The sequence below is a fragment of the Andrographis paniculata genome, unplaced genomic scaffold, assembly GCF_009805555.1.
Source record: "Andrographis paniculata isolate CXL003 unplaced genomic scaffold, ASM980555v1 Contig69END, whole genome shotgun sequence".
NCBI lineage: Eukaryota > Viridiplantae > Streptophyta > Magnoliopsida > Lamiales > Acanthaceae > Andrographis > Andrographis paniculata.
The window spans coordinates 4,166,920-4,194,486 of record NW_026137605.1 but is presented as its reverse complement, the minus strand read 5'-3'; the positions used below and the strand labels follow the sequence as shown (position 1 = coordinate 4,194,486).

The following is a 27,567-nucleotide window of genomic DNA, read 5'->3' as shown; positions in this document are numbered from 1 at the left end:
TAACAATATTTAAATATGTGATTTTAATGTTTGGTGTGTGTAATATTTTATATTTAAATACGTGCTTTTAATTTTTGGTGTATGTGATGTTTTATGTTCAAACATGTGCTTTTTATGTGTACTAAGTTTATTTTTAGTTTTAATAGAAAATGTAAAAATAAACTTAATTCTATTTTATTAATGGATTGTTTGGGAAATAATTTTTTCAAAAACTTTTAGCTTATTAAATATTTTTTTTAGTTGTTTGACCGGTGAAAAAACTAATTTATGTGTTTGATAAATTAGCTTTTTGGACAAAAAAAATTAATTTTTAAAAAGTTAATCTACCAAACATTTTAGAACAACTTTTTCACTTTAATTTTGTTTATTTCTTATTTATCCTTAAAAATTAATTATTTATTTCATAATATAAATATATTTGTATAGCAGTATTTACTAATTATTTATTAATATATTTTAATTTATTAAATAATAATTTTATTTTTGTAATAAAAAATAACAATGATTATTAATTATTACTTATAAATTATTTTATTTGTAAAATATATAAATATATTAAAATTAAATTAAATAGAAAAGACAAATATTATTAATTTTTTATATATTTTTATTATATAAATTTTACATTAAAAGTTAATAAACAATAATTAATATAATAAAAATATATATACAAAAAATTTATTATTTTATATTTCATACAAATTCAATAAAAAATTTTTTATTATATTTTAATAACTTTTTTTTTCAAATTTAAAATATAAAAATTAATATTTTATAATATTTTTATAATTTTTAATAATTAATAATAAAAATTCTCATAAATTTTAAAATAAAATAAAATATTTTTAAACGTATAAATAGCTAATACGAGACAGTTAGTTTAGTAAACATTTTCATACAAACCGCATACGCAAACCAGTTAAGTGAATGGTTGGAAGTGACATTATATATTATTTGAAATTACTTTTTTATCCTTTAAATGACTGTCATTGAATTAAATTTTAATATGACGGATTTGGGCTAATTAGCGATTATCATTACCGTAACCGTTCCCATAAATACCTCTCACCTTTCGTCGATAAAATCTTCCTTCGAAAATTGCAAGGAAGATAGTCTCAAAATTATCCGACAATCGGATTCTCCGTCTCCTTGTACACTGTCTACAGGTTCTCTCTTTGTTTTTTATTCTTCTGTATGCTGCAGTTTTTGTTTTATTTGGAAGATATTACTGTTGGCTATTGTTGTGATCGTCGTATTCGTTGTTTTGCTCGTAGGAGAAATTTTTTAACTAAGAAGTGGTAAAATTTGAGCAGGATTTCATCTAAGAAGTCGTATTTGATGAAGTGAATTATGGATGAGAGTCAACGCAATTCGGTGTTATGTTGATTTAATGATTAATTAGCAAATCATTTTGGTGTTTTGAGTTAGTATTTGACTGATTTAAGATGCAACTAGTTTGCTATATTAATTTCTTATTTTTTTGGCGTAATCAGTAAGGTTTGTGGATCCCTGTTATAGTTTAGCAGTTAATTAGCTTTAGTGTCACATTGAGGGTATTTTACCTTAAATCTACCTATATAGTGGTTTTAGTGTTTCACTGCCATTCTGAAGCCTAAATTTGAGAGAAATTACTGAATAATTTTAAATTGATGCATGCTTAGGAGGATATTCTATTTGGTGCAGACAAAAAAAGAATGTATCTGCTTACCTCATTTGCTAGTTTTATATGTCTTTCTTCCCCCGGCTGTAGAAATTTTTCGTGTATTTCGTCGTCGTATCTTTCCAGGTTTAGTCACTTGTTTCAGTTTTTAGTTTAAGTGTGAAACAAGTTTTCTCTTTTCTGTAGGATTGAATTCGTATGCATGTTGAATTTGGTGAACATATATATATATATATATATTTTGTTCTTGTATCTAACTTGTTTAAAATGTTACATAGTAATTTAATGATTAAATGACATGGAAGTTAATTAGATGTAAAGATGTATGTATACTTGAATAAAGTGTGTGCGTGTGTCTACATATATCTGTCTAAATTTGAATGTAGATAAGGTTAAGCAATTAGTGATTTGATTATAAAGCTTGAAGGGGGCTTTTTTGGGTGTAGAATTACCACCCAAAACTTACTGTCTAGGGTAGGGTGTCTTTTAATTTTACTACTCTTCCATAATTCAATACTTTGTTCATGACATTCAACTTCTTTGTTACAAGCCTTGATTGGAAAATGGGTCAAGTATTTGGATGTGTTCAAGTGAATCAATCTACTGTGGCCGTGAAGGAACAGTTTGGGAAGTTCGACGAGGTTCTTGAGCCCGGATGCCATTGCTTGCCTTGGTGTTTCGGCTACCAACTGGCCGGTTTGCTGTCGTTGCGCGTGCAGCAGCTTGATGTTCGCTGTGAAACAAAAACCAAGGTTCTTTGTGATTTTCTTGTTTATTTCTTTCCAAATTTATGCCTAGTACACATTAACTGCTCTTACAAGGCTCGATTCTACTAGTAATCTGCGCAGACTGATGGCCTATCTCGATACATTTGCAGCATGTCTGTGTTTAGATAAATTGTTGGATCAAGTATGGGAGCTATATGTGTTTTCAGGACAATGTGTTCGTCAACGTGGTTGCCTCAGTTCAGTACCAAGCATTGGCGCAGCATACGGTGGATGCATTCTACAAGCTATCCAACACCAATGCACAGATCCAAGCCTATGTCTTCGATGGTATGGTTTTATAAAAGGGTTCAATCATAGACATTTGTAAATTTTGGTTTTTGAAACTGTCATCGGACTTAATGTTCTTTGCGACGAACGAACCTTCATACATTCATTCAGTGATTCGAGCGAGTGTGCCGAGGCTTAATTTGGACGCTGCATTTGAGCACAAGGATGAAATAGCCAAAACTGTGGAGAATGAACTCGAAAAGGTAATGCATTCATTACACTTGTTTTTAACAAGAAACAACAACGTCATTGTAGATCATTGTTTCGATTGCGTATCTTCTACATATACACAGGCTATGTCTGCTTATGGATTCGAGATAGTCCAGGCGCTGATAGTCGACATCGAACCAGACAGTCAAGTCAAGAGAGCCATGAATGAGATCAATGCAGGTGAGCTCCAAGATCAGAACATGCTGAATTTTTCTATTCGACGAGATGCGATGATGGTAACTAATTTTGTGTGTCTGATGCTGCACCAGCCGCAAGGCTCAGGGTGGTGGCGAATGAGAAGGCTGAAGCTGAGAAAATCCAGCAGATCAAGAGAGCCGAGGGAGAAGCAGAATCGAAATACTTATCAGGTCTTGGCATCGCTCGCCAGCGCCAGGCCATTGTAGACGGGCTCAGGGAGAGCGTGCTCGCCTTCTCACATCACGTGCCCGGAACAACGCCCAAGGATGTCATGGACATGGTTCTCGTCACCCAATACTTCGACACCATGAAGGATATCGGTGCATCATCCAAGTCCTCGTCCGTGTTTATCCCACACGGCCCTGGTGCTGTCAAAGATATCGCCTCCCAAATCCGTGAAGGGCTTCTTCAGGCTGAAAGCGTCGCCAACTAGGTAAGTTTTATTGCATTTGTACCTCCATACCATCTGCTTGACTATTTGCCTATTCAGACATAGATGACTGACTCTATACATATGAACAACATTAAAGAGTTAGGGGATGTGTCGCCTACCCTCCATGTAAATCATTGTATACTTATCAAAAAACACATATAGCTACCAATAATGTAACAGCTCAACTCGATTAACTGCTCCATAGCTACACCCCAACCACAATAAACAGTTGCCCAAGTACGTTAGTAAAAAAAATCTCACTATATTATGACTAAAAGCAGCTCAATCAAACAATCAAAAACATCTATAATCTTTACAAACAGCAGTAGGCATATAACATCTCTACAATCATCCTTTTCACAGATGTAAGCAAAAAAAACAAAAAGAATAGATAAAGAAATGTGAGACATATATTGCCAACAAAGGCACACAATGCACAATCCACAGATTATATTTTTCCAAATCCAAATCCCCTTCAAGCCCTTGCTCTTGTTTCTCAGAAGCTTTTAGCTTCGAGACGAGACGACATCTGAGGCATCGTCTCAACAGGGCAGAAATCAGTATCTCACAATCATAGGAAGATGAAGAAGCATGACGGAAAGTGTTTGTTTGTGTGCTCGTTCGTACGTACCTGGTAACGCGCTTGAATGTTGTTGAGGTTGGTAGGTCTTGTCTTCCAGGATGACCCCGGGCCGGGAACAACAATGAATGACGGTTAGTAAAATCCAGATTCAATCAGGATGTCCCGACATCATCTTCCCTGATTTGGCTTCTCAGCCTCCGTAGCCAGATTTCATAATTGACAGGATAAGGTGTCCCACAAAGGCTATCAATGTAATCGGAAAATGCTTTCAGCACAGCAGAGATATCCCCGAGCTTCTGCTGTATCAATCTCTTCGACCAAGATATCTCCCTCCATTGCAGCGCCCCTTCAACGGAGTCCAAAACTGGCAAATCCCCACCACAACAAAAATATAGCATATATATCAAACTTTCCGTGTCGGAAGCAGAGTAAAGCTTCCCTTCTTGAAGAGCAGAAGTCGAAGAGAAATGAAGGTTCAAAGCCGGGCGATCCCTTTCTTCCAAAATAGCATGTCCCCAACCAATTAGGACAAAATACGGCTGCTGCCCGAGGCCAGGTCTAACATAGATGACATTTTCAGGCCTGATGTCACCGTGCCGAATCGCAGCAGACGATACAGCTGATAGAGCCGACAGGCAGTCATGACAACACCGGATAGCCTCATCACCACCAAATTGACCCGACCTCACCAAGTCAGAGACACTCCTCCCAACCGGACTGGTCACCAGCACGTGGGTCCCGCACCATGGGTGGTCACAGTTGTTACCACCTGTGCTCGGTTTCTTACAATGTCCCGGATGAATGACCCGCCCAGATGCAATCAAATCTGGAACGTACTTGCTCATCAATCCTTTCTGTTTCATAACATTAAGGACCTTCGTTTGCCGCTGCACTTGATACCATAACTTCATATCCTCCCATGCCGGCTCCAGTTGGGAAGGATTCGCGCCAACATACAGAAAAAATGAATTTCCTGGATCTTCAACAGGAGTCACAATATAGAAAATAATCTCCCCATCATTTAAAGCTTCATCTATCCGGTAGCCCTTTTGCCAGCTCGAATCCTCTATTAATAGAACAGATCCCACGTCAAGCTTGGGCCGATTTTTCTCAGCATCCACTTGAACCGATTCTTCCTGTACTTCAACAATTTCAGGGGAAGCGATGCGATGCTGAAGTCGGAAAGAACCGTTAGCATTTAACCTCATATTTTCCAACCCCCTCTCAATTTTCCTCGCTTGAAAGCGAGACCCGTGGTCAGCAGCTAAATCTTCAATACTATTCTTAGGGTTTCCTGCATATTGTGCTATGGAGTGGAATGTAGCATAAAGTACCTGTAAAACACCAATATCTCCCCAATTCGCATTCCCAAGCTTGTTCCAGATTCGATAAATTGGAGAAACGGAGATATGGGAATGGTCTTTAATCCATGCAGCTGCAGATTCATAGACGTTATACGCACCATATTCAATCTGATTTGGGTCACCTTCGACTCTAATAACACCACCGCATTGAGAATCAACCACGACCATATAAATGGTATTCAAACTCAAAGGAATATGTAATCTGCTGATGCTTCTTGCAACCAACGCACGAACTGCAAAGAATAAAGCTTCACCCATGATAGAGACGGGAGGTGTCTTTGAGTCTTCCTCAGCTGAAGCAAGACTTCCAATGTCGGGTCTCAGCAGGGCTAGCTCAACAACATCGTCCCACTTCCCATTTGGATGTCGGGGATTCTTTACCATTACAGCAGATCCACAAAGCCCCCCAAGTTTTCCTTTAGCTATGGCATGTTCGGCTTGGTAAAATCTCAAGTTTCCATCATACAAAGATGAGATATAAAACGGGATCAAATCATTTTCCTGACCACCCCAAAAAGCTTCCCACAAGCCGATCACACTTGCATGGAGAAAATCCTCCAGAGCAAGAAAAACAGTTTCTTCGACAGTGGTGGATGTTGATGCATACATAGCACTGGGCATTCGAATTAGTTGCTGGAAAGGTACACCTTCTAGAGCATAGTCGAACTTCTGAAGATCTATCAACTCGAAAGGAACATCAAAAGTAGGGTTATTATCTTCAGCTATGTGTTCGAGCCAACTCTCTAGATTTCCTTTCAACGCCTCGCTGTTGACAAATCTCCGAAGAAATTCCTTCTTGTCATGATTCCTACCACCTGAGGAAGTACTGGAGTATTTGTTCATGGATTCTGCTGAATCCTGATCAGGGGATATACCTGAAAATTTAGCATTATTTTTAATCACTCGTGATTGTTTTGGGCTGTTTAATGTTTGAAATTGAACACAAAGAAACACCAGATAATTTGTATGCATGAAAGAAGTCTAAACCAAACTATAGTACATACCGAAGCAAAACTATGAAATAATCTACACAGAAGCTATAGCTCGGAACCTCTCAGCACAATACTAAAGGTAAACATGAGAATATTCTCATGATGGGAAATTTCATAGATATATTTTCTTATTTGCTACCGAGGAATAGTTTGGAAACTCAAAACCCAGGTCCTAAATCACATAAAATAAGGGTATATTATTTAATCGTAGACCAGCCCTAAAGATTTAGTTGAATCTACACCAGAGCAAATACACTTAGCTCTTAAGTTGTCTTCTGTAAAAAGAAGACGAGCCGTGTTGACATAGGTACTCTTATTAATCCTTCTAAATCTTTCGGATATTACAGAAGAGCTTAAGTGCTCCTAGAAAAAGAAGCTGAAAAAGGTGTTCGCACATTTTTACTTGATTTCTAAAGGAAGCTTTCAACAAGAAGCTTAATAAGCTCTTATAGCTATTTATCAATTCTTTTAATTAATAAATCTCATTGAAACAATCATTAAAGAATATATTTACAATATTTATAGACATATAAGGCATAATATCTTTTCAAGGTAACATCTAGCTGTGAAATCACTTTCTTACAAATTTGAATCAATTTTCTTTTCCCCGCCCCATGTTTTCATTTGCAAGCAATCCAACTACTACTACTGTTTCTACTCTTAATTGTGAGTTTAGGGGGAAAAAAATGAAGGTTTCGAAGATAGTGTAGACTTACTATTCTTTAATAGCTGGTTAACTGAAAATTGAAACCGTTAAAAATGCATAATCTAGTCTGAATCATCATTTGCCAGAAAAATAGTGATATTTATAGTAGTTCAAATATGTATTAAATTTTTGAATTTTGGATGAAAGAATCACTTCCGTTATTACAATGCTAAGACAAACTCAGTCTGATTTTAAGTAGTCCATACGATCCCAACACCTAGGAAAAAAATTCACACAAAAGCAGACGTCGTCTAAGATATCGATCGAACGTCAATTCTGAAGAACAACTGCTATGAATTAAGCAATCCAATCAAAGTTCATAAAAATCGGCATTCATTAAACTCAAAGGTAAAACCTAAATAAACCACTAAAATGCGAACGCTTCAAGGTCCAAAAAAGTCCGCGAGATCGAGCGACTCGAAATAAAATAAGAAAGTACGAAATTAAACCTAATTCAGATCAGAAAACAAAATCCACCGCGTTACTCCACTGATTCGTCGCAATTGATCACCGAAACAGCAGAATTCCAACACAATTCAGTAAAACCCGAAGACGCCCGACTCAAAACCAATATAATCAATCAAAAAATTGGGATCACGAACTCACCCAAGGAAAAAAACAAAAAACGAGGCAACTACAGTCTATAACCCTCCTGCTTACCTTCCATCGCAGAGGCCGAGGAAACCGCAGAAAACTGATTGAATTTCAGTTGTAGATCGTTGACATCAGTCAGCAACCAAGTCTTCCACGATTCCTCTTCCTTCCTCCACAGTCCTCACCTCATTTCCACCATATGCAAAATCTCTTCCTCCCTCAGCTGAAAATCACGCTTTTTAGTCCCCTAAACTAAAAACGCTTTCCCTCGCCAGCGCTTAATCTTCAACCACGCTTTATACCGACTCCATTGTCCATTTTCACCAAAAGCGTTATTCGAATATATTAAAAAACACAATAGCTTTTGTACATACAAATAGCACATGTTTTTTAATTTAAATGATAATCGTATTTCAATTCAATGAATTATTATTATTATTCTATATCATTTAAAAATATTTATTTTTAATTATAATAAAAATAATTATATTTAAATATTAAAATATTTTTATTTTTATAAAAATATATTTATTTTCTTAGTATTATTTAACTGATTACCAAAAAAACAAATATATATTTTTCAGACGGTATCTTATTCGAAATAAAAAAGTGTGTTTGATGGAGGGTTGAATTTTAAATAATAAAAATTTAAATTTAAATAATTATTTAATACGATATAAATAAAAATTAATAATATATTTTAAATGAATTTTTTTTTAAATATGATATAAAAAAAATAAAAATTAAGTTAGATATTTAAAAACAAATAATAATAAAATGAATAGTAAAAATCTAATAAAATCTTTCAATCCAACACACAAAATTTGTCTCAACTACAACCCAACATATTATAGAAATATTCAACTGTCCAAACTTACAAAACGCTACAACCTTTCACTCTTTATTTATTTATTTATAATTTTAAAAATAAACCTTTCCGGCGGGCATTAGTTGGGCATCGTAACCATAAGAGATGAGATGGCCAGGCGTGTCACTTGGCCATCATAACCTTAACGAACTCTTCGTAGTTAATCTGGCCGTCCCCATCGACATCGGCCTCCTTGATCATTTCATCGACTTCCTCATCAGTCAGTTTCTCGCCCAGATTGGTCATCACATGGCGCAGCTCAGCGGCAGAGATGAAGCCATTCTGATCCTTGTCGAAGACACGGAATGCCTCCTTGAGCTCCTCCTCCGAATCCGTGTCCTTCATCTTCCGAGCCATCAGGTTCAGAAACTCGGGGAAGTCTATTGTCCCGTTCCCATCAGCATCCACCTCGTTGATCATATCCTGGAGCTCCGCCTCCGTTGGGTTCTGCCCCAGGGATCTCATCACCGTACCAAGCTCCTTTGTCGTGATGCAACCTACGTATAACAATAACATACATACGAGCATAAGTTAGATCGATCTGTATACATGCAAGAAATGAACATCAGAGATTTTCAACCCAATAATATAATAAACCGAGATAAAAATAAATATAAAACTTTTAACTCTTTGGACTTTGCGTCCTCTAAAAAGAAAATACATTTATTCCTCTCACAAAAGGAATAATATCAGATCAAAAACTCAAACGTCTAAACCCAATACAGACGGAAAAGAACAGAACCTAATAATGCTCTGTTTACTTATTTGGTTTCAGTTTTTTTTTTTTTTTAAATTATTATTATTATAAAATTGTGACGATTTCTATAAAAATATGATATTACAAATGATAAAATATCAGATCCAAACAACTATTCAAACCAAAATTCAATACCAAAACTCAAAACCGAACCCCACGTAAACAAATAGAACCTAACTAAATTACAGCATCTAGTTTGGGATATTAGTATGTGAAACAAGAATCAAAATTCCAAGTCTTGTACATTTAGCTATCGCGGAGTAAATATTATCACCCAATTGATAGTAACCAATTATCAAGAAAAAGAAAACTCAATGAACTGGGATCAATTCAACCACCACCGTCGACTAAGCTTCATGAATAACACATCAATTGCTCAACACAGATCATGAAAAGCACGTGCGCATCATAAGACAATTACGGAAAACTTAATCAGAGTTGTTTCCAAAGATAAAGCAAGCATCTCAAAAATCTCAAAAACGAATTGATATCCACAATTACGAGGAAGAAATCAATGATCAAAAGAACCAAGTTAAGACAAAGCACAAAAAAGAAGTACACCGCCTTAACCTCCCCCTTCTTTCATACAACATATCGAACCAAACTTCAATTTTGTTTGACACAAAGACAAAAGAAAAACAAGCATAAGATCCATTTTCCTTTCACGTGAACCATGACACAACCTAACTGAAATGAACTGAATCGAACCAAATCACATTTCAACATACTAAAGATTAAGACAAGTGCCACAAGACAAGGTATATCCTTAATGCCGCAAAGCTAAATAAAAATACATATCGATTATGGAATTGTTTCTACAAAAAACCATAGCACTTGAACAAATAGCAACACAATTCACATATGTAAAAGTCTAAGAGTTGTTTCCGAAACAGGATATTTTACAATATTTTATCTATAGGATTTACGATAATCTTTTGTTCCCTAGATCATTTTACAAATATACTATGGTCAAAGTTTGCTTTGTTTCCTGATTTATCAATGTACTAATACTTTTCAATATATTAGCAATCTCTGGTTTCCAAAGGAATAGCTTCGAAACAAAATTTGAAAGGTGAAATTATCGATCGACCCATGGTGATCAAATAATCAAAGAATTATAAACTACATTAATTCGAATTCAGTTTGAAACGAATATATGGATGGATTTCATAATACCAAAATTGAATTTGATGTCTAAATTCATATTCAAAATATAGAGAATGTTTTTCTATATCATCGACTCGTTTGAAGTATATATCAATTTGGTATTTCCAAATTCAATGAACAAATTCGATATCAAAATAGATGCAAAAAAAATTCGGAAATCAGAGTCCAGTGATTTCTAAAATCCCTGGAGAAAACCGAAAACTATCTTATTTCAATTCAAAATGATTGTATCCAAACAAGATCCGACGCAGAAACCAAAACCCTAGATCCAAAATCCAAACAAAATTACAAAATTGAATGCATAAATAAGCCTCAATAAAAGCAGATTCGCGCAAAATCCAATACAATATGGAACGAATCCATAGTTCAAGCAGCTACGATCGAAAAATTAAAGAGTTTAAAAGGGGAGGAAAAAAAATATCACAGATCGTACCGTCGCCATCCTTATCGAAGAGGCTGAAGGCCTCCTTGAACTCGGAGATCTGGTCGTCCGTCAGTTGATCCGCCATTTCTGCCTCCAAATTGCGTTTGTTAATTTCTTGGAAGATATGAGGAAGGGAGAAGATGGCAGTGAGAATCGAAGAAATGGGACTCTCTCTCTGGATTAGAGGCAAACTTCAGCGTTAAATATGTAGATATCAGAAGCGAAACAAATTTGTGCTGTTCTTGTTTCTTCAAGGGTGTATCGTATCGTATCGTTTCGGTTCGTTTCGTATTCGTATTCGTGTGTGTGTAATGTGTTTAATCTCTCCTTTTCGATTCCATCTCGCGTTTGAGAGATTGTCTGCTCCCCGTCTTCCCCGCTGTCCCTTTGACATTTTGCCTTTGACTTTCTACCCGTGTTTTATTTATTTTCTAATTTCTTTTATTTTTATTATATTTTCTTCATTTGGCAAAATTAGGGTTTGTTATTTTTTGGTTTTGGTTTTGGTTTTTGTTTTTGTTTGAAGAAAAATTTCTTTACAATTATATAGGTAATATATGTAACATACTACCTCTAAAAATCTCATTTATTTTTTTATGTGTTAATTTTTAAATATTAATTATTATATGTAAATACAGTACAAATTAAGAAAAATGTGCAAAAATACTTCTATTAGTGTGTTATAATATTATTATAATAATATTTATGTAAAACAATATATAAATATAAAAATATTTTTTATATTAACTACAATGATATAAAAGATAAATTGGACCTTCGAGCCAAACGAAAAGAGTATTAAATTTTTTTAGAAAAATATGTTAAATATTTTTTGACAAAAATATAAAGCATAACTTTAAAATAAGATTGAAGGTATGTTTGATCTAATACCAATGAATATTAAATAGGATGAGTCTATTTAATGTCAATTTGAAAATTTCTATACTATTTAATTTAATTTTTTTAAAAGATATAACGATAAATGTTATTTTTTTATATTTTCAAATCTCTTCAAATCTTCAAAAATACAAATTCTCCGTCTAAAGGGAGCAAATATATTTCCGATAAATTGAAATATTGAATAGTAAAATACATATTGTAATTGTTAAGTACGCAATAACTTTCGTCGAGTTTAAACTATACAGATCATGAATGCTGACATGAAATTTTATTTGATTATATCGAAGATTTGCAAGAAAAGTAAACAAGATCAGGTGTGTGCATGATTATTGCACAGTCTCTATTGCCTATTGCATGGAAATATGAACAGAAAAAAATCCAAAACTAAATAAAATGGACTTTTCAACTTATGACATCAATCAAAGACAAAAGCATTGTCACATTACAAGAGAAATACATCTCAATTTATACAGTGTGTAAACTCATTTACAAAATTAATTTTTGTAAAATAATTTAATTAATAAATGTTTAATGTTATGATACATACTATGCAACATTTTCTTAGTGTTGAGACAAGATTGGGCTTATTTCTTAAGTTTTGCTTGATGTTTACAAGCCCACGAAAGTTGACCCAAGAGTTTGTCTAAGGAAAATCAAATCCAATGAGGTTGTTGTGGTGGTTTGGTGAATGCCTTTTTGGGCGTGTTGGTTGGTGTAACAGATTAGTGGTGGAGTCTGCGTGGTGGCATTTGAGGCACACTAAAAGATTCTTATTCGGTTAGGAGAATGTCAGTGCAATATATATATATATATTATATATGATGAAGAAAAAATAGGTTGTATGAAGTGAAAAAATGGTTGTTGTTCTTTGATGGATAGAGGATGGTGAGTGTGTGTCTATAGGGTGATAAGATACAACTCGAATATAACTCTGATCCATTGATGAAGAAGAGTAAAATGGTCTGGGTTGGAATCCTCCAGATGTAGATCTTGTGAGACCGAATTGGGTTAACATTTCTTGGTGTATTTTCATTACTGTCTATAAAAGAGTGCGTGTGTTGTTTGATTTCACAGTAGACTACACCTGTGTTGAAATATGTTATACTCATAATTTCGTTGCTACGTGACTACTGCTGTGCATTTAAGGATTACTGGGTTAACACTTAGTATATGTATTGTATGTGTCATAATAGTTTTGCCATCCATTATCCTTGGAATTGGCTAATAGCCATTTCATACATAATTTAATGTGATTAATATATAATTTTTTAGTCCTATCTTGGCTTTGGTCTCTCTTTCTATAATATATATATAATTTTTTTTTTCTCTATCTTTAAAATCACATAAACACACATTACACATATACATATATATATATATTATCCATAATTACTTATATAATTTTATTATCTTATGCATTTCTATTTTACTTACATAACATGTTATCAACACGAATTGCAAATAGTTTGTTTTAAAAATAAATTCTCTACAATCCTATTCCGATGTCAAAGTGGCATAAGAATTTTTCTCTCTCCAAAATTTTAGGTACTAACTTTTATTTTTATATTATTTGATTTTATTTTCAATATAATCATGTTTAACCTTGCAAGATTTAAGTTCCACCCATTGGCTATTACGGAAGTGATTATATACCTTGGGTAATAGATGTCGAAATGCACCTCGAATTCATAAGACTTGATAAAACAATAATGAAAGACAATGAATGCATAAGTCAGGAACATGCAAAAGTAATGATATTTCTTCATCATTATATTGACGAACCTTAAGAACGAAATATCTCACGGTATAAGATCCACTTGAATTGTGAATAAATTTAAACAATCGATTTGAGCATTTGAAATCGATCATCATGCCGAAAACGCAATAAGCATAGAAACACTTGCGTTTATAAGATTTTAAAATTGTTGTCAATTATAAATCCGCGATATTTAAAATCATATATCAGTTGAGATATTGTGATGAAAAATTAATAATAATATGTTAGAAAAAAACGTTTACTGTGTTCCATGTCTTCAATTTGTTATTACAACAACAATATCAAGAAAGAGGTTTTACAAAATAGTGATTTGCTAATTTTCTCTTTGTTGCTGAGCAAAATAACGAGTTGTTGAAAACCATGAATCAGGGCCAACAAATGCGAGTCTATATTCCGAAGTGAATGCAACTCAATATTTGACTATTGGGCCTGGAAATGACTGCACATAAGGCTGCAGAAAAGGTCGTGAATGTGGAGCAGAATGTCGACGTAGAACTGGCCGTGGACGTGGTTGTGGTAGTTTGTTTCACATCATTACCGTGATAATAATTTTGATGAACAAAGACCAAATAGTCCCCTAAAGCGGCCTCACAAAGATATTGGTCAAAGTTTGAACAAGGTTGAGGATAAATATCATAATTGTGGAATGACAGGACATTGTTCCCAAACTTGTCACTCGAACTCTTATTTTGTTGAAAATTATATCAAAATTTCCTACAGCAAAAAACCAAGACACTCGAAGATGCCAAGACTCTTGAGATCAACTTTTCATAAAATAAAGTTAGTGGCAATGGTAGTTGTGATCATAATGATGATACACATTTAGATATATTTGATTTTTTAATTAACCCTGAAGGTGCATATTATGATAATATCGATTATGTAATATGATAGCATGCATATATTTTTGTACCCCTTTATACATTATCATTTTAATCCCTTATATTTTGTAATAATATTTTGTACTTCAACTATGTACTTTGTTCATTTTATTAGTATATTAATTTTTTTGTTATTTTCCCAGAGAAAAATAAATATGAATGATAAATATTTTATAATCAATAACACCGAAGATAATTTATGTCTTATAAATTGTGTATCATCGCACACCATCTTGAAAAATAGGAAATATTTTATCAAGCTAAATTTAGAAAAATCTAAATTAATACTGTCGGTGGTAGTGCGAAACTGATTGAAGGCTCTAGAAGATTAATAACTAATATTTATCACATAATGAGTAAAATTCGACATTCCAAATGAAAAATATTCTAGAAAATCTCAAAAAAAATTGCTAAATTTTAATAATATTTACATAAATAGATATCGTATCAAGACATCGAATGAAACAAATAATGAATTTGTGTTAATTATAAAATTCATTGATGACAAAATATGTACTGTAAAAATTACTTTCATTGTCTTTCGGCTTATATTACACAAAATTGAATGCAATTGAGACATATATGGTATACCAGAATTTCTACAGATTTTATGATTTGACACAATCTCCTTGAGTATCCCGATAATATTATGATAAAATGAAATATTGAAAATACACATGGTCATACTTTGAAAAATCAAAGAATGATGAATACAAATGAGTTGAAATGTGTTGTTTGTTAACAAGGGAAGATAATGATTAAATCATCACCAACAAATGTGGGAATTGAACTAGTATTTTTAGAATGGATTCAAGGTGATATATTTGAGTCTGTAGATCCACCATACGAATATTCACCCACAATTTGGCATTTTCGAGGTTGCTTACTCAAATAATTAAATTATAAACAAAATTTCTTGATCATTCAATAAAGAAAATTCATCTTGATAATGTTGGTGAATTTTCATCCGTGACATTTGATGATTATTGCATGTCTATTGAAATTGATATTGAACATCATGTACCTACCTTATGAACATACTCAAAATGGTCTAGCTGAATCATTTATAAAGATATTAAAGATAATTTCCAGACCAATATTGATGAAATTTAAACTTCTTGTATCTACTTGGAGACATGCAATTTTACATTCAGCAACGCAACATTAATAAAATTTAGATCGACAAGCTATTATAGCTACTCCCCGATACAATTAATGTACAATGAAAAACTCAATATTTCACATTTCCAAACTTTTGGGTTCGCAGTTTGTTTTGATTGCACCGCCTCAACATAAAAAAATGAGCCACCAACAGAAATTGGGAATATATGTCGGGTACGAACCACTATCTATTATTAAATATCTAGAACCATTAACTGTGAATTGTTTACGGCTCGTTTTGTTGATAGTCACTTTGACGAGTCACATTTCCCGATATTAGGGAGAAAAATTGATCAACTCAAAAAGGGGGTTACCTAAAAAAATTATTCAGTTTTCTTGATACTCACACAAATCAAAGTGAATTAAAAGTGCAAAAAATTGTACATTTTACAGAAAATTGCAAATCAGCTACCTGATGCTTTTTGTAATGCCAGTAGAGTTACTAGATCATATATAGCTGCAAAAAATATACCAGGTAAATTTTTTGTCCCAGCAGAAAAAATGTAAAATGCTAATAAATCAAATGCACACCTGAAGCGTAGCAGACCTTTAGGTTCCAAAGATAAAAATCATCGAAAAAAAATGAACAAATGAGAAAGTTGAGGAATTGAATGTTAATCAAAATCCTCAAGAAACAAGTAGTATCAAGATCCAACTCCTAAAGAAGTTGATCTCAATAAGCATTCTCTTGAAGAGAATAAAGTTATTAAAAAAATCAATAAGTTATGTTACTACTGGGAAGTATTGGAATCGTAAGAAAATAATAATGGATAATGCTTTTGAATACAATGCAACACTTTATCTAATAGAAAACTACTAGAATTAAGAACCTAGATCAGTTGATGAATGTCTGAAAAGAAAAGATTGACCAAAATTAAAAGATGTGATCTACTTTGAATTGAACTCATTGGCAAAACAAAACATTTTTGGATCTATTGTTCAAACACCTCAAGGTGTTAAGCCTGTTGGTTATAAATGAGTATTTGTTTCATAATAAAATAAAAATAACAAAATTTCCAGATATGAAGCAAGACTTGTGGCCCAAGATTTTTCACAAAGATTTTGAATTGATTTGAATGGAATTTACTCTCTTTGTAATATATGGAATAGCTTTTTGATATCTTGTAAGTCTAGTAGTTCATGAAAAATTGGATATGCGTTTAATGGATGTCGTAACTGGTCATTTATATAGTTCATTAGATAGTAATATCTAAATGAAAACCCCTGAAGGGTTCAGTATGTCTGATGCACACAAGCAATCTGGTCGCATATGATACAATTGTCTTAGTGAATCATTGACAAAAGAACGATATACTAATGATGTTGTTTGCCTACGTGTTTTTATAAAGAATAATGAGAGAAAATTTGTGATCATAACTCTTTATATGGACGATCTGAACTTAATTAGAACCCCCGAAGAGCTCCAAAAAGCCATTGAATACTTGAAAATATAATTTTAAATCAAGGATTTTTGGGAAAAATGAAATTCTATCTTGATATACAAATATAGTATTTAGAATTTTAAATTTTCATCCATCGGTTTGCATATTCCTAGAAGGTATTAAAAGTGCAATGGATAAAATACATTCATTAAGTATTTCAATGGTCATCAGAACTCTTAATCCTATTAAGGATCCTTTGGGACCGAAAGAACATAGTGAGAAATCACTTTATCCTAAAGTATCATATTTAAACACTATTGAAGCACCAATATATCTGACTAACAGTAAAAGATCAAATATAGTATTTGTTGTAAATTTATTTAGCAAGTTTCATTTAATACCTATACAATGACATTGGAAAGACATTAAATACATTTTTCATTATCTCAAAGGAATTATTGAATTGGACCTATTGACAAAATAAAAAGTTTTTGGACCCATTGTTCAAACCCCTGAAGGTGTTAAGCCTGTTGATTATAAATGGGTATTTGTTTGAAAATAAAACGAGAATAACAAAATTTTCAGATATAAAACAAGACCTGTGACCCAAGATTTTTCACAAAAACCTGTAATTGATTTTAATGGAGTTTACTTTCTTGTAATAGATGAAATAACTTTTTGATAACTTGTAAGTCTAGCCGTTCATAATAATTTAAATATGCATCTAATGGACGTTATAACTGGTTATTTATATGGTTTATTAGATAATAATATCTACATGAAAATCTCTGAATGATTCAATATTCCTAATGCATACAAGCAATCTTGTTGCATGTGGTACAATCGTCTTAATTAATCATTGATGAAAGAATGATATACTAATGCTTTTGTTTATCCACGTCTTTTTATAAAGAATAATGAGAGAAAAGTTGTGATTATAAATCTTTATATGGACGATCTGAACTTAATTTGAACTCTCGAAGAGCTCCAAAAAGTCTTTGAATAAAAAATAAATCATAACGTATGCATAACCTGTGTGTTACTACGTATTATCGAAAAGAGGTAGCACAATGTCATTCCACAAACTGAAATTTTCCACCAATTCACAAAAGAAGGTGTGTTATCCTTAACATAATTCAAAAAAATGTAGCACAATGCAACAAAACGAGTTATGTCATCCAAAACATAGTTCAGAAACAAGCACTGCAATGTAGAATTGTTGTCATTACTACAACTTCTATAGAAAAGTTTGGATACAAGATGCTTCACATTTCTGTCTCTGTAGAAAGGACTGTACTTAGCTCCTCTACGCTCACGAACCGCTGCCCTTGAACCATAGTTTGCCCAGCTTGCGATCGAGTTGATAGTCGTCTTGTAAACATTGGTTGTTTACCACGTTTTGGGACCCTATCCATACGTCGTCGTGGTGGTGGTTCTGATGCTGAGACAATTGGGAGGATGCGGGTTGCTCCCGTGTTGTGCAGTTGCTCCCACATAGATGGTTCCTACACAATCATTGGATAATTAGCAATGTCAGAGTGTAAAAGGTTCATTAATAAATATGTATATACCTGTTGGCTTTGAGTCCCTGTTGCAGCCTCCAAGGCTTTTTCCTTTCGTGGCCTGCCTCGACGTTTTGGTTGGGTCATAATCGTGGATTCTTGTATGGGAATTACCTCAGGTTGACTAACTGGAACAGTGGTGCTTGATCTGGCGGCATTCCTTGTTGGAGCTTTTTGAATTCACATCTACGAATAATGCAATATAGATTCCAACTTACTTCGTAAGAGAAATGATATATGTTATGTATTGTGTTAGGTTGTACTTACAGACATCCGTCGTGGCCTATGTTCTACGGATGTTGTCGTGGGGTCTTGTACAACCACCTGTATGTACAAAGAAGAGTCAATGCATGATTGTATATCACAAATATAATACAACAACTACACACTATTATAGTTCATACTAGTGGTGATGATTCCTCAGGTTGACGATTTTCAACTGACTGTGGACACTTTCTAACATTGTGTCCAGAGTTTCGACATCATCTGCAATGAATAGTAGTTTGATTTTTCTTTAACATTAAAGTTCCAGCCTTCTTTCTTGTTTTTCTCACAAGTTCATCTCGTTCCTTTTGCCTCGATGAGGTAGGTCTCCCAACCGATCTCATTTCCGTTAAAACCCGTTACCTCCCAAAACATGTCACTGGTGAAAACCATTATGACAGGAGCTTATACCTTAATGTATGTCTCCACGGAGTAGTACTCATCGATGTAGTCTTGAATCTCTTCTTGTTGGTTAGAGATGACAGAGATAGCATGTTTACAAAGAATTCCAATTAGCTGCCATTGTCTGCATGTGCAGTATTTTTCGAAGATTAATAGCATGTTGGCTCACATCGAAGCAAGATATCTCATAATGTGTATTATCAGAATTGATAAGAATGCAGTCAGATACCCTCTGAACATTTCTCTCCAACAGCTTCAATGCATTTGGACAGAACCATAAATTTTCCATTTACATCCAACCATATCTCTGTTCTCTTGCCGCCTTTTCATAAGATATTGTCTTATTGACTCCAACATCGACAAAATCGGTTGCTCTCGTGCATCTAGGATCGCACTATAAAGCTTTCACACACATTGTTTAGCAACATGTCACACTTTGGATAAACTTTGAAATGACTCCGACTCCACTGCGCTACGGGCTTATCATCAAACAATTTGTGTGCCTCACTGTCAAGATCTTTCAACTCATCCATTCGATGACGAAATTCCCCTGGTGTAGAAGCCAAAGTAGCACGCTAAACTGAATTTTTCAATAGTTCCTCTAAACTCGGCATTAACAAAGTTGTTATGCATGTGTTTAACAAAAATTTGTGATCATATTTTGAGAATACAACATCGAAGGCCTATATCAACCCTTTTTGCTTATCAGACATGAATGTAACCTATTTGTCACCTGCAATCCTTAAATCTTTCTTTAACAAAGTCAAGAACCATCTCCATGTTTCACCATTCTCTCTACTAACCACTGAAAAGGCAATTGGGAACATGTTATTATTCAGATAATTTTCAACGGCGGTAAGTAAGACACCAACGTAAATACCCTTCAAGTGGTATCCATCCACACCAATTATGGGTCTGCAACCAGCACTAAATCCTTCTTTTAAAGCTCCATAGCACACATAAATGCGGTCAAAAATAGATTCTCCATCATCAGTCTCAAAACCTAGCACAACTGTAGTCCCTAGATTAGTCTTTCTTAACTCATGTACGTAATCCCAAAGACGACTGAATTGGTAAACAAGATCTTCACTTATTCGTTCCAAAGCACGCCTCTTTGCCCTATATGCCTGATCTTTTGACACACTCATGTTTAGCTCTCTCATTATCTCCTTCCTAAAACCTCGTACCTCGCATTTTGGATCACATTTAAATTTATGAGCAAAGTTTTCACTCAACCAAGTAGTCTTAACATTCGCAACATTAAAAGAAGAAAGATATGACTGCAAATGCTTAGGGTGCAATAGACTTACTTGGAAAACAATGTCATCCTTCACCTTCACTACGTTGATTTTCCATTCACAATTTGGTTCTTTGCACCTCGCATACAACCGGTGCTTGTCAATCTTTGTAAAAGCCAACTTTTTATTTCTGCAATTGCATGAGACTGTATTGCCCTCTTCACCTCATCCCTCGTTGCAAATATCATCCCTATATCAAACCTGAGCGCATACACATCGAGTGGACTGAACTTTGGAAAAGTCGTGCTCATGCCCTGCCTGCGCACAGTCCCCTTATCATCTGAGTCAACTAACTCCTCTCACTCCTCATCACTTCCAACTACCAGATTTTCCTCCGGTGTATCATCTTCATCATTCTCAGCCCCTAATCCTTCATTCCCAACGTCAAATTCACAAATGTTTGCTGCCCGCTCCCTCCTACACTAACACCACAGTTTGTTGTCTCTTCAACAACTACTTCATTAGCCATATCTTGGCTTATATCGTAATCATCTAAACCTGGAAATTCATCTCCTTCACCCTCATCATCACAATCTATATCTACAAACTCCTTAAATAAGTCATTATCACTACCGTGACTTCCACTGCCCACCGTAAAGTCACTATCCTCACCATCATCATCTAAACTGGGGAATTCATCTCCTTCACCCTCAACAATCATCCCTCCCGAATTGTCAAGCTTGCCCTCTCCCAACACTGTCTCCCCAACTCCAAGAACAGATTCATCACCAAGATCATCATAGTCCGTATCCACAAACTCCTCAAATATGTCATCATCACTACCGTGACTTCCACTACCCATTGTAAGTCACTATCCTCACCATCTTCATCATCATCCAGACCAATCTCATTACCTACAAGATCTACGTAAATATCTAATTTTCTACTAATTAAAGATTCATAAGCTGCAACTTGGAACTCTTCATCACTCTCTAATAGCTTAAATTTGTTACCAATTAGAGTGTAATACTTATTATACTCTTAAACGTTAATCTCAGTATTTCTCCCAAACAACTCCGTCAAGTCCTTAGTAAGTGTTCCCGCTAGCACGAAATCAAAATTCTTGATGGATCCCCCAACGTACTTTGCTATTGGAGTGTGGTACAAGACTCCATCGAAATGTAAACACACTGTCAAATGTGTGCTTTCGGGTTCTACATAACACAAAACTCAGCATAAAAACTTTTATATGACAATGGAGAGATGGACCAAATTTGTATCAAATTGACAGAATCAAGGAATGAGGGATGAAAGTAGAACAATAAAATATTGCTAATGTAGGACCATGGTTCGAGTCGAAACATTTGGAGTTTTCCTACGACGGTACCCCACAAGAAGAGTATTATATGAAATTAAAGCAAAAAATACTTACCATATAAAGGATGTGCCCCAAACTCGATTCTTTTTCCCTCAATCTTGTCTTTGCTCTTATCCTCGGCGTTACTCATATCATTGAGAACGAAAAAAAGCAAAGGAATGAAGCTTTGTTTGTTCCTCCGACAACAAAAGTCTCAAATTCAGACCTTTATTGGAAGATTGGCGAGCGACATAAACTCCCCAGCTGAATGCGATCGATTTTGGATGAACTTCCTCCACTTGAATATGATCAATTTTCTGAAGTCCACCATCGGTGAGTTAGGGCTTTTGTGGTGAGTTTGCGATTTGATCCTGTGTGAAATTGCATTTTAACCCACGGGATCAAATTGCAAATTTAATTTATTTATATATATACTTTAATATCTTAATTTAATCACCCAATCAAACAATCCCACGTGGATTTTGTACACGAGAGCGAGTGGTTCAACTACCATGTGATAATGACACACGGTGGAAGGACGTAAATGGCTAATTGGATTAAATTGCAATTTTACACGGAGATCAAATTGCAAATTTAATTTATTTATATATATACTTTGATATCTTAATTTAATCACCCAATCAAACAATGTCGCATGGATTTCGTACACGAGAGTGCGTGGTTCAACTGCGAAGTGACAATGACACGCGGCGGGAGGACGTAAATGGCGAATTTCGTAAATGTGCGGGATATATTTTTCCAGGGCGAATTTGTAAAGGTGCGGGATATATTTTGTTAGGGTGATAAATTGAGGACATAAGTGATAATGGGGTATAGGTGCGAGATATTTATTGCAATTTGCCCATCTAGAATATATTAAAACGATCTGCAATTGATAAAAAAAATTCATTACGCATTCCAATGGTCATAAGAACTCTTAATCCTATTAAGCATCATTTTAGATCGAAATAAAAAGGTGAAAAAACACTTGATCCTGAAGTATCATATTTAAATACTATTGGAGCACTAATGTATCTGGATAACAGTACAAGACAAAATATAGTATTTTCTATAAATTTATTAGCAAGTTTCAATTCAATACCAACACAACGACATTAGAAAGATATTAAACATATTTTTCATTGTCTCCAATGAATTATTGATCTCGACCTATTATATCTAAAGGGATCTCGACATGAATTGATTGTATGTGCAGATACCAGGTATCTTTCAGACCTGCATAAAACCAATTCTCAGACTGGTTATATATTTATATGTGGCGGTAATGTGGTATCCTGGTGTAACGTGTCCGAAAGACGACATGCCCAGCACCTTGGTCCGGACCGCTCGGAAGGCCCAAAGCAAACCATCCCTTGTGCGCAACAAGTTTGGGTATACCATATAGTGATAAGAGAATTATTTGAAATACGTACCTGCACCAAAAAATATGTCATCACTCCACCACACAGGACAAAAGGCCCGCACGCATGGAACAACTATATTCGAGAACCTAGGGCCATACTATCAACCCATGACAATACTCCTCGACCATCAATAGTCATCTTCATACATAATTGAATACGATAGATATACAATTTACCTCTCATCTTGCCTCTTGTCTCTCTTTATATACAATTTACACTCATCTTGCCTCTCGTCTCTCTTTCTATAGTATATATATATATATACATAAACATTTTCTCTCTCTATCTTAAAAATCAAATACACACGTTGCATATAGACAAATATATATTTTTTGTTTTATCTAAATATATAATTTTATAATCTTTGTAGTTTGATTTTGTTATGCTCTTTACATCCCATCTTAATTGCCACATTTTATATTTGTGTTTGTCTCAACGATTGATACATTTTAAATTTGGATAAAATTTACTAAATAAAAATATACTTAACAAGTATAAATTAATTTAATTAACTATATAACATATAACATAGTTAAATATAAATTAATTTAATTAACTATATAACATATAATATAATACATCATATAAGAACCACTCAAAACCTCTTTTATTTTTATCTTTCGCCTCAAAAAAAATTATCTACATTTAAAACTTCATTTCTTTTATAAAATTAATTTATATTATTTATAAATAAATAAACACATTGTTTTATTTAATTGTATTATATGAAATTTTATTTTTTATAAAATAAATATATTTTTTATTGTGACATAATATTTAAAATATTTAAACATATATTGTATTTTTTTAAATCATATGGAGTATATTAAATTTATTTTAAAATTACTAATATTATTAATCACTTAAAAATAATAAAATAATTTAATAATTTAATATTATTAACTAAATATATACAAATTACTAATATATACCCACAAAAAAAAGTGTAAATTATACCCGGATGGAGGGAGTATTACATAACATATACAAATTACTAATATTTACTTAATTAATAATTTAATTTTGAGTTAATAACAAATATTTCATCAGTCCTATAAGACTTGACATTTTTTTCATTTTTGTCTATTCTATAACAATTGATACGTTTCTATTTTGTGTAAAACTTACTAAATCAAAACATACTTAACAAATATAATCAACTTAATTAACTACATAACATATAATATCATACATCGTGTAGATCTCACTTAAAATCTCTTTATTTCTATCTTTCTCCTAAAAAAAAAAAAAATTGTTTTATCTATATTTAAAACTCAACATCTTTTATAAAATTGCTTTATGTTCATTATAAATAAATACAAGTATTTTTTATTTACTTATATTATAGAAATTTTATTCTTTACAAAATAGGGAAAATTGTAATTTTTGTCCTCTAAGTGAAGCCTATTATCATTTTTAAACACTAATTTTTGCCGTTCTGAAAATAGGACTATAAGTGGATAATATTCGCTCTTTCTATCCTCTGGGGCCGGAATCTTGCACGTGACCTGCACGTGTGATGATGTGTCCTCCCCGACGCTGAGCTATCCCAAACCGAAGGTGACGTCTGCGCCCCGTGGCACTATTCCGGCGTGACTGGGTATTTCCAAAATTAAAAAAAAATAATATTTTGACTTTTAGTCCAATTGGAAAAAATTAAAAAAATTCAATGAAATAAATCTAAACACACTCACACCATCGCGTCGAGCCCTAGTTCCTTTCTCCCTCGTCGATCGCGAATCCACCTCTCGCCCACGAGCCTTCTTCCCGGCCACGGATCACCGGCCGCCGTTGTTTGGCTAGCTTCCCACCGGAAAAATTGGACCACCGCGCGACCCTACGATCCCACGCCGGTATCTGGTTCGATTTTGCTGTCGTCGCCCAACATTCGACGAAATGAAGCCCTTATCTGGTAAAACCGCGCTCGTGTTCCACAATATTTGGTAGAATTTGTAGATTTTGAGTCTTGGCCCAAATGCTTTTATACTGACATGTTTATCTTGGGTAGCCAACACGTGATTCGTGTTGTGGTTGTCTTTTTGTCCTTGTCGGTTTAAAGGGTGCTAGAATGGCCCCCCACCATTTAAAAATATTTTTATTTTTTATTGTGTATATTTTGTATTTGATTCTTACTCTCGTGGTGTGCAATGTTAACTTTTCTAACAATTGTGTCAATCAAAATTGTAGGTACTCAATCGGTTAGGGTTACTATTTTGCATGGAGGTAATATTTTTCGAACACCAACTCCCAAATACGTCGGGGGGGGGGGGGCAATTTCCTTTGATGTAGTAAAGGTTCAATCCCTTGACCTCGCGTGTTTACGAAGGTATGCAATTCCAGCTGGTGTAGGAGAGGATTTGGATATTGAATTTTTCCTCTTTAAGGATGGTATGTTATTCAAGTCGAAACTGAAGGGAGTGATTGTGATGAGAGTGATAGTGAATATGTCATGTCTTATTCCGTAGTTGATAGTGATGATGATTTGTTTGAGGATTACGTGGAAGAGGGGAGTTGTGGCGAGGTCGACATAGGCTTGGAATCATTAGAAGAGGCAGTCACAAGGGTTGACAAAGTGAAGGATGTGGAAGTGGAGGGGGAAAGAGAAAAGTGTGAAATTGATGGTGGCATGAGAGATGTCGGTAGTGAAAGGGAGTTAGATCTCAATAACGAATATGAAAGAGACATGTTGGAGTCGGATACTGAGTTGATGGAGTTGGTGGTGTCGGATGATGAAGGTTCAAAAAATCATTCATTTCGTAGTTTTTGTGAAGTAGATTTATTTGAACCTAAGTTTGAAATAGGAATGAGGTTTGCAAGTAGGAATGAGATGAAAGACGCAGTAAATTCATATACAGTGGTGAACCGGAGAGAAATTAGATTTTCTCGGATCGATAAAAAAGAGGTTCTATGCTGTTTGTGGGGATGCAAATTGAAAATGGGAGATTTATGGCCGGGCGATGGATAATGCAATAGGTTTTGAAATCTCTGTTTTTCACAATGAGCACACATGTGAGGAGCGGTTTAATGTAAAGAATACGAAGACTAAGTGGTTGAGTGAGAAGTATGCGAAAAAGTTTAAATCAGACTCCAAAAGAGCAATGAAAGGATTTTGTATAGATGTGATCAATGAGTTGTGTGTGAACGTAACCAAAGACATGGCATATCGGGCAAAAAGAGGAGAGCATTACAACAATTGGAAGGTGATGCAACTCAACAATACAGCAGATTGTGGGATTATGCCAATGCCTTGAGACAGGGCAATCCAGGTTTGATGGTGGTGTTAGGTACAGAGGATGGGGATTTATTTGATAGAATGTACATTTTCTTGGATGCCTTGAAGAGGGGTTTCAAGGCTGGATGCCAGCCATTTATTGGGGTTGATGGTTGCTATCTTCGGACATAGTATGGTGGAGTCCTTCTTACGGCTGTTGGTGTCGATCCGAACAATTGTATTTACCCTATTGCATATGCAGCGGTTTCGAGCGAGACTAGAGAAACATGGACGTGGTTTCTTACTTTGGTTAAGATGGATCTGGAAATTGAGAGACGAGAGGTTTGTTTTATGTCTGATAAGAAAAAAAGCTTGGTTAATGCCATGTTAGATGTGTTATCGAGCAAGGAGCATCGTTGTTGTGTGAGGCATTTACACAACAATTTCATGACAGATGGGTTCAATGGAACAACGCTTAAGAACGCACTGTGGAAGGCTGCTAGAGCAGCAACAGCGGGGGAGTTTCGTGCACAGATGCAAGGAGTGAAAGATCTCGATCCTAAGGCTTGGGAGTGGCTAGAAGGGAGTGGACCAGATCGCATTTTCAGCTCTTCTCAAAATGTGATCTTCTCGTGAATAATTTGCGCGAAAGTTTCAATAATTGTATTTCAGATGCCAGGGATAGACATATAATTACGATATTTGAGGATATAAGGGTGTATTTGATGAAATAGTTGTAGGAGCATCGAGATCGTGCATTACACAAGTGGGAAAACATGGAGATTTGCCCTAAAATAATGAAGTTACTTCGAAGGAATAGAGAGAAGGTGGGGGAGTGTATTCCGATCAAATCTGACGATAGGCACTGCCAATTTCTTACGCTGATAAAAGCCAACATAGTGTCAATTTGGGAGATAAGACATGTACTTGTCGACGGTGGCAATTAAGTGGCATTCCATGTCAACATACAATTTCATCGATTGGCAATCAAGGATCG

The 27,567-nt window shown here is 34.4% G+C and overlaps 3 protein-coding genes across 7 annotated transcripts; 1 reads left to right on the top strand and 2 right to left on the bottom strand.

The window, feature by feature from the left end:
- The first annotated feature begins 1,033 nt into the window (after positions 1 to 1,033).
- LOC127263534 (hypersensitive-induced response protein 1-like) lies at positions 1,034 to 3,758 on the top strand. Of its 2 annotated transcripts, XM_051292613.1 has the most exons (6): positions 1,034 to 1,166; positions 2,211 to 2,412; positions 2,595 to 2,715; positions 2,827 to 2,918; positions 3,009 to 3,105; positions 3,195 to 3,758. In XM_051292613.1, exons 2-6 carry the CDS (start codon positions 2,224 to 2,226, stop codon positions 3,554 to 3,556), a joined length of 861 nt encoding a protein of 286 aa, XP_051148570.1. In that variant the 5' UTR covers positions 1,034 to 1,166; positions 2,211 to 2,223; the 3' UTR covers positions 3,557 to 3,758. The 2 variants fall into 2 exon arrangements, with proteins under 2 accessions (XP_051148570.1, XP_051148569.1); XM_051292612.1 differs by lacking the exon at positions 1,034 to 1,166 and having other exon boundaries at positions 1,173 to 2,412.
- LOC127263532 (uncharacterized) lies at positions 3,396 to 8,055 on the bottom strand. 4 transcript variants are annotated; one of them, XR_007841497.1, is made up of 3 exons: positions 7,862 to 8,055; positions 4,188 to 6,378; positions 3,396 to 3,536 (listed from the first exon to the last, which is right to left on the bottom strand). XR_007841497.1 is itself a non-coding variant. In XM_051292611.1 (2 exons), exons 1-2 carry the CDS (start codon positions 7,866 to 7,868, stop codon positions 4,292 to 4,294), a joined length of 2,094 nt encoding a protein of 697 aa, XP_051148568.1. In that variant the 5' UTR covers positions 7,869 to 8,055; the 3' UTR covers positions 3,845 to 4,291. The 4 variants fall into 4 exon arrangements, 1 of the variants encoding a protein (XP_051148568.1); XR_007841496.1 differs by having other exon boundaries at positions 3,491 to 3,629; XR_007841495.1 differs by lacking the exon at positions 3,396 to 3,536 and adding an exon at positions 3,845 to 4,085.
- A 510-nt stretch (positions 8,056 to 8,565) lies between these two features.
- LOC127264032 (calmodulin-2) lies at positions 8,566 to 11,374 on the bottom strand. The gene is made up of 2 exons (XM_051293369.1): positions 11,021 to 11,374; positions 8,566 to 9,160 (listed from the first exon to the last, which is right to left on the bottom strand). The coding sequence occupies exons 1-2, from the start codon at positions 11,094 to 11,096 to the stop codon at positions 8,787 to 8,789; spliced, it is 450 nt and encodes a 149-aa protein (XP_051149326.1). The 5' UTR covers positions 11,097 to 11,374; the 3' UTR covers positions 8,566 to 8,786.
- Between the last annotated feature and the right edge of the window lie 16,193 nt (positions 11,375 to 27,567).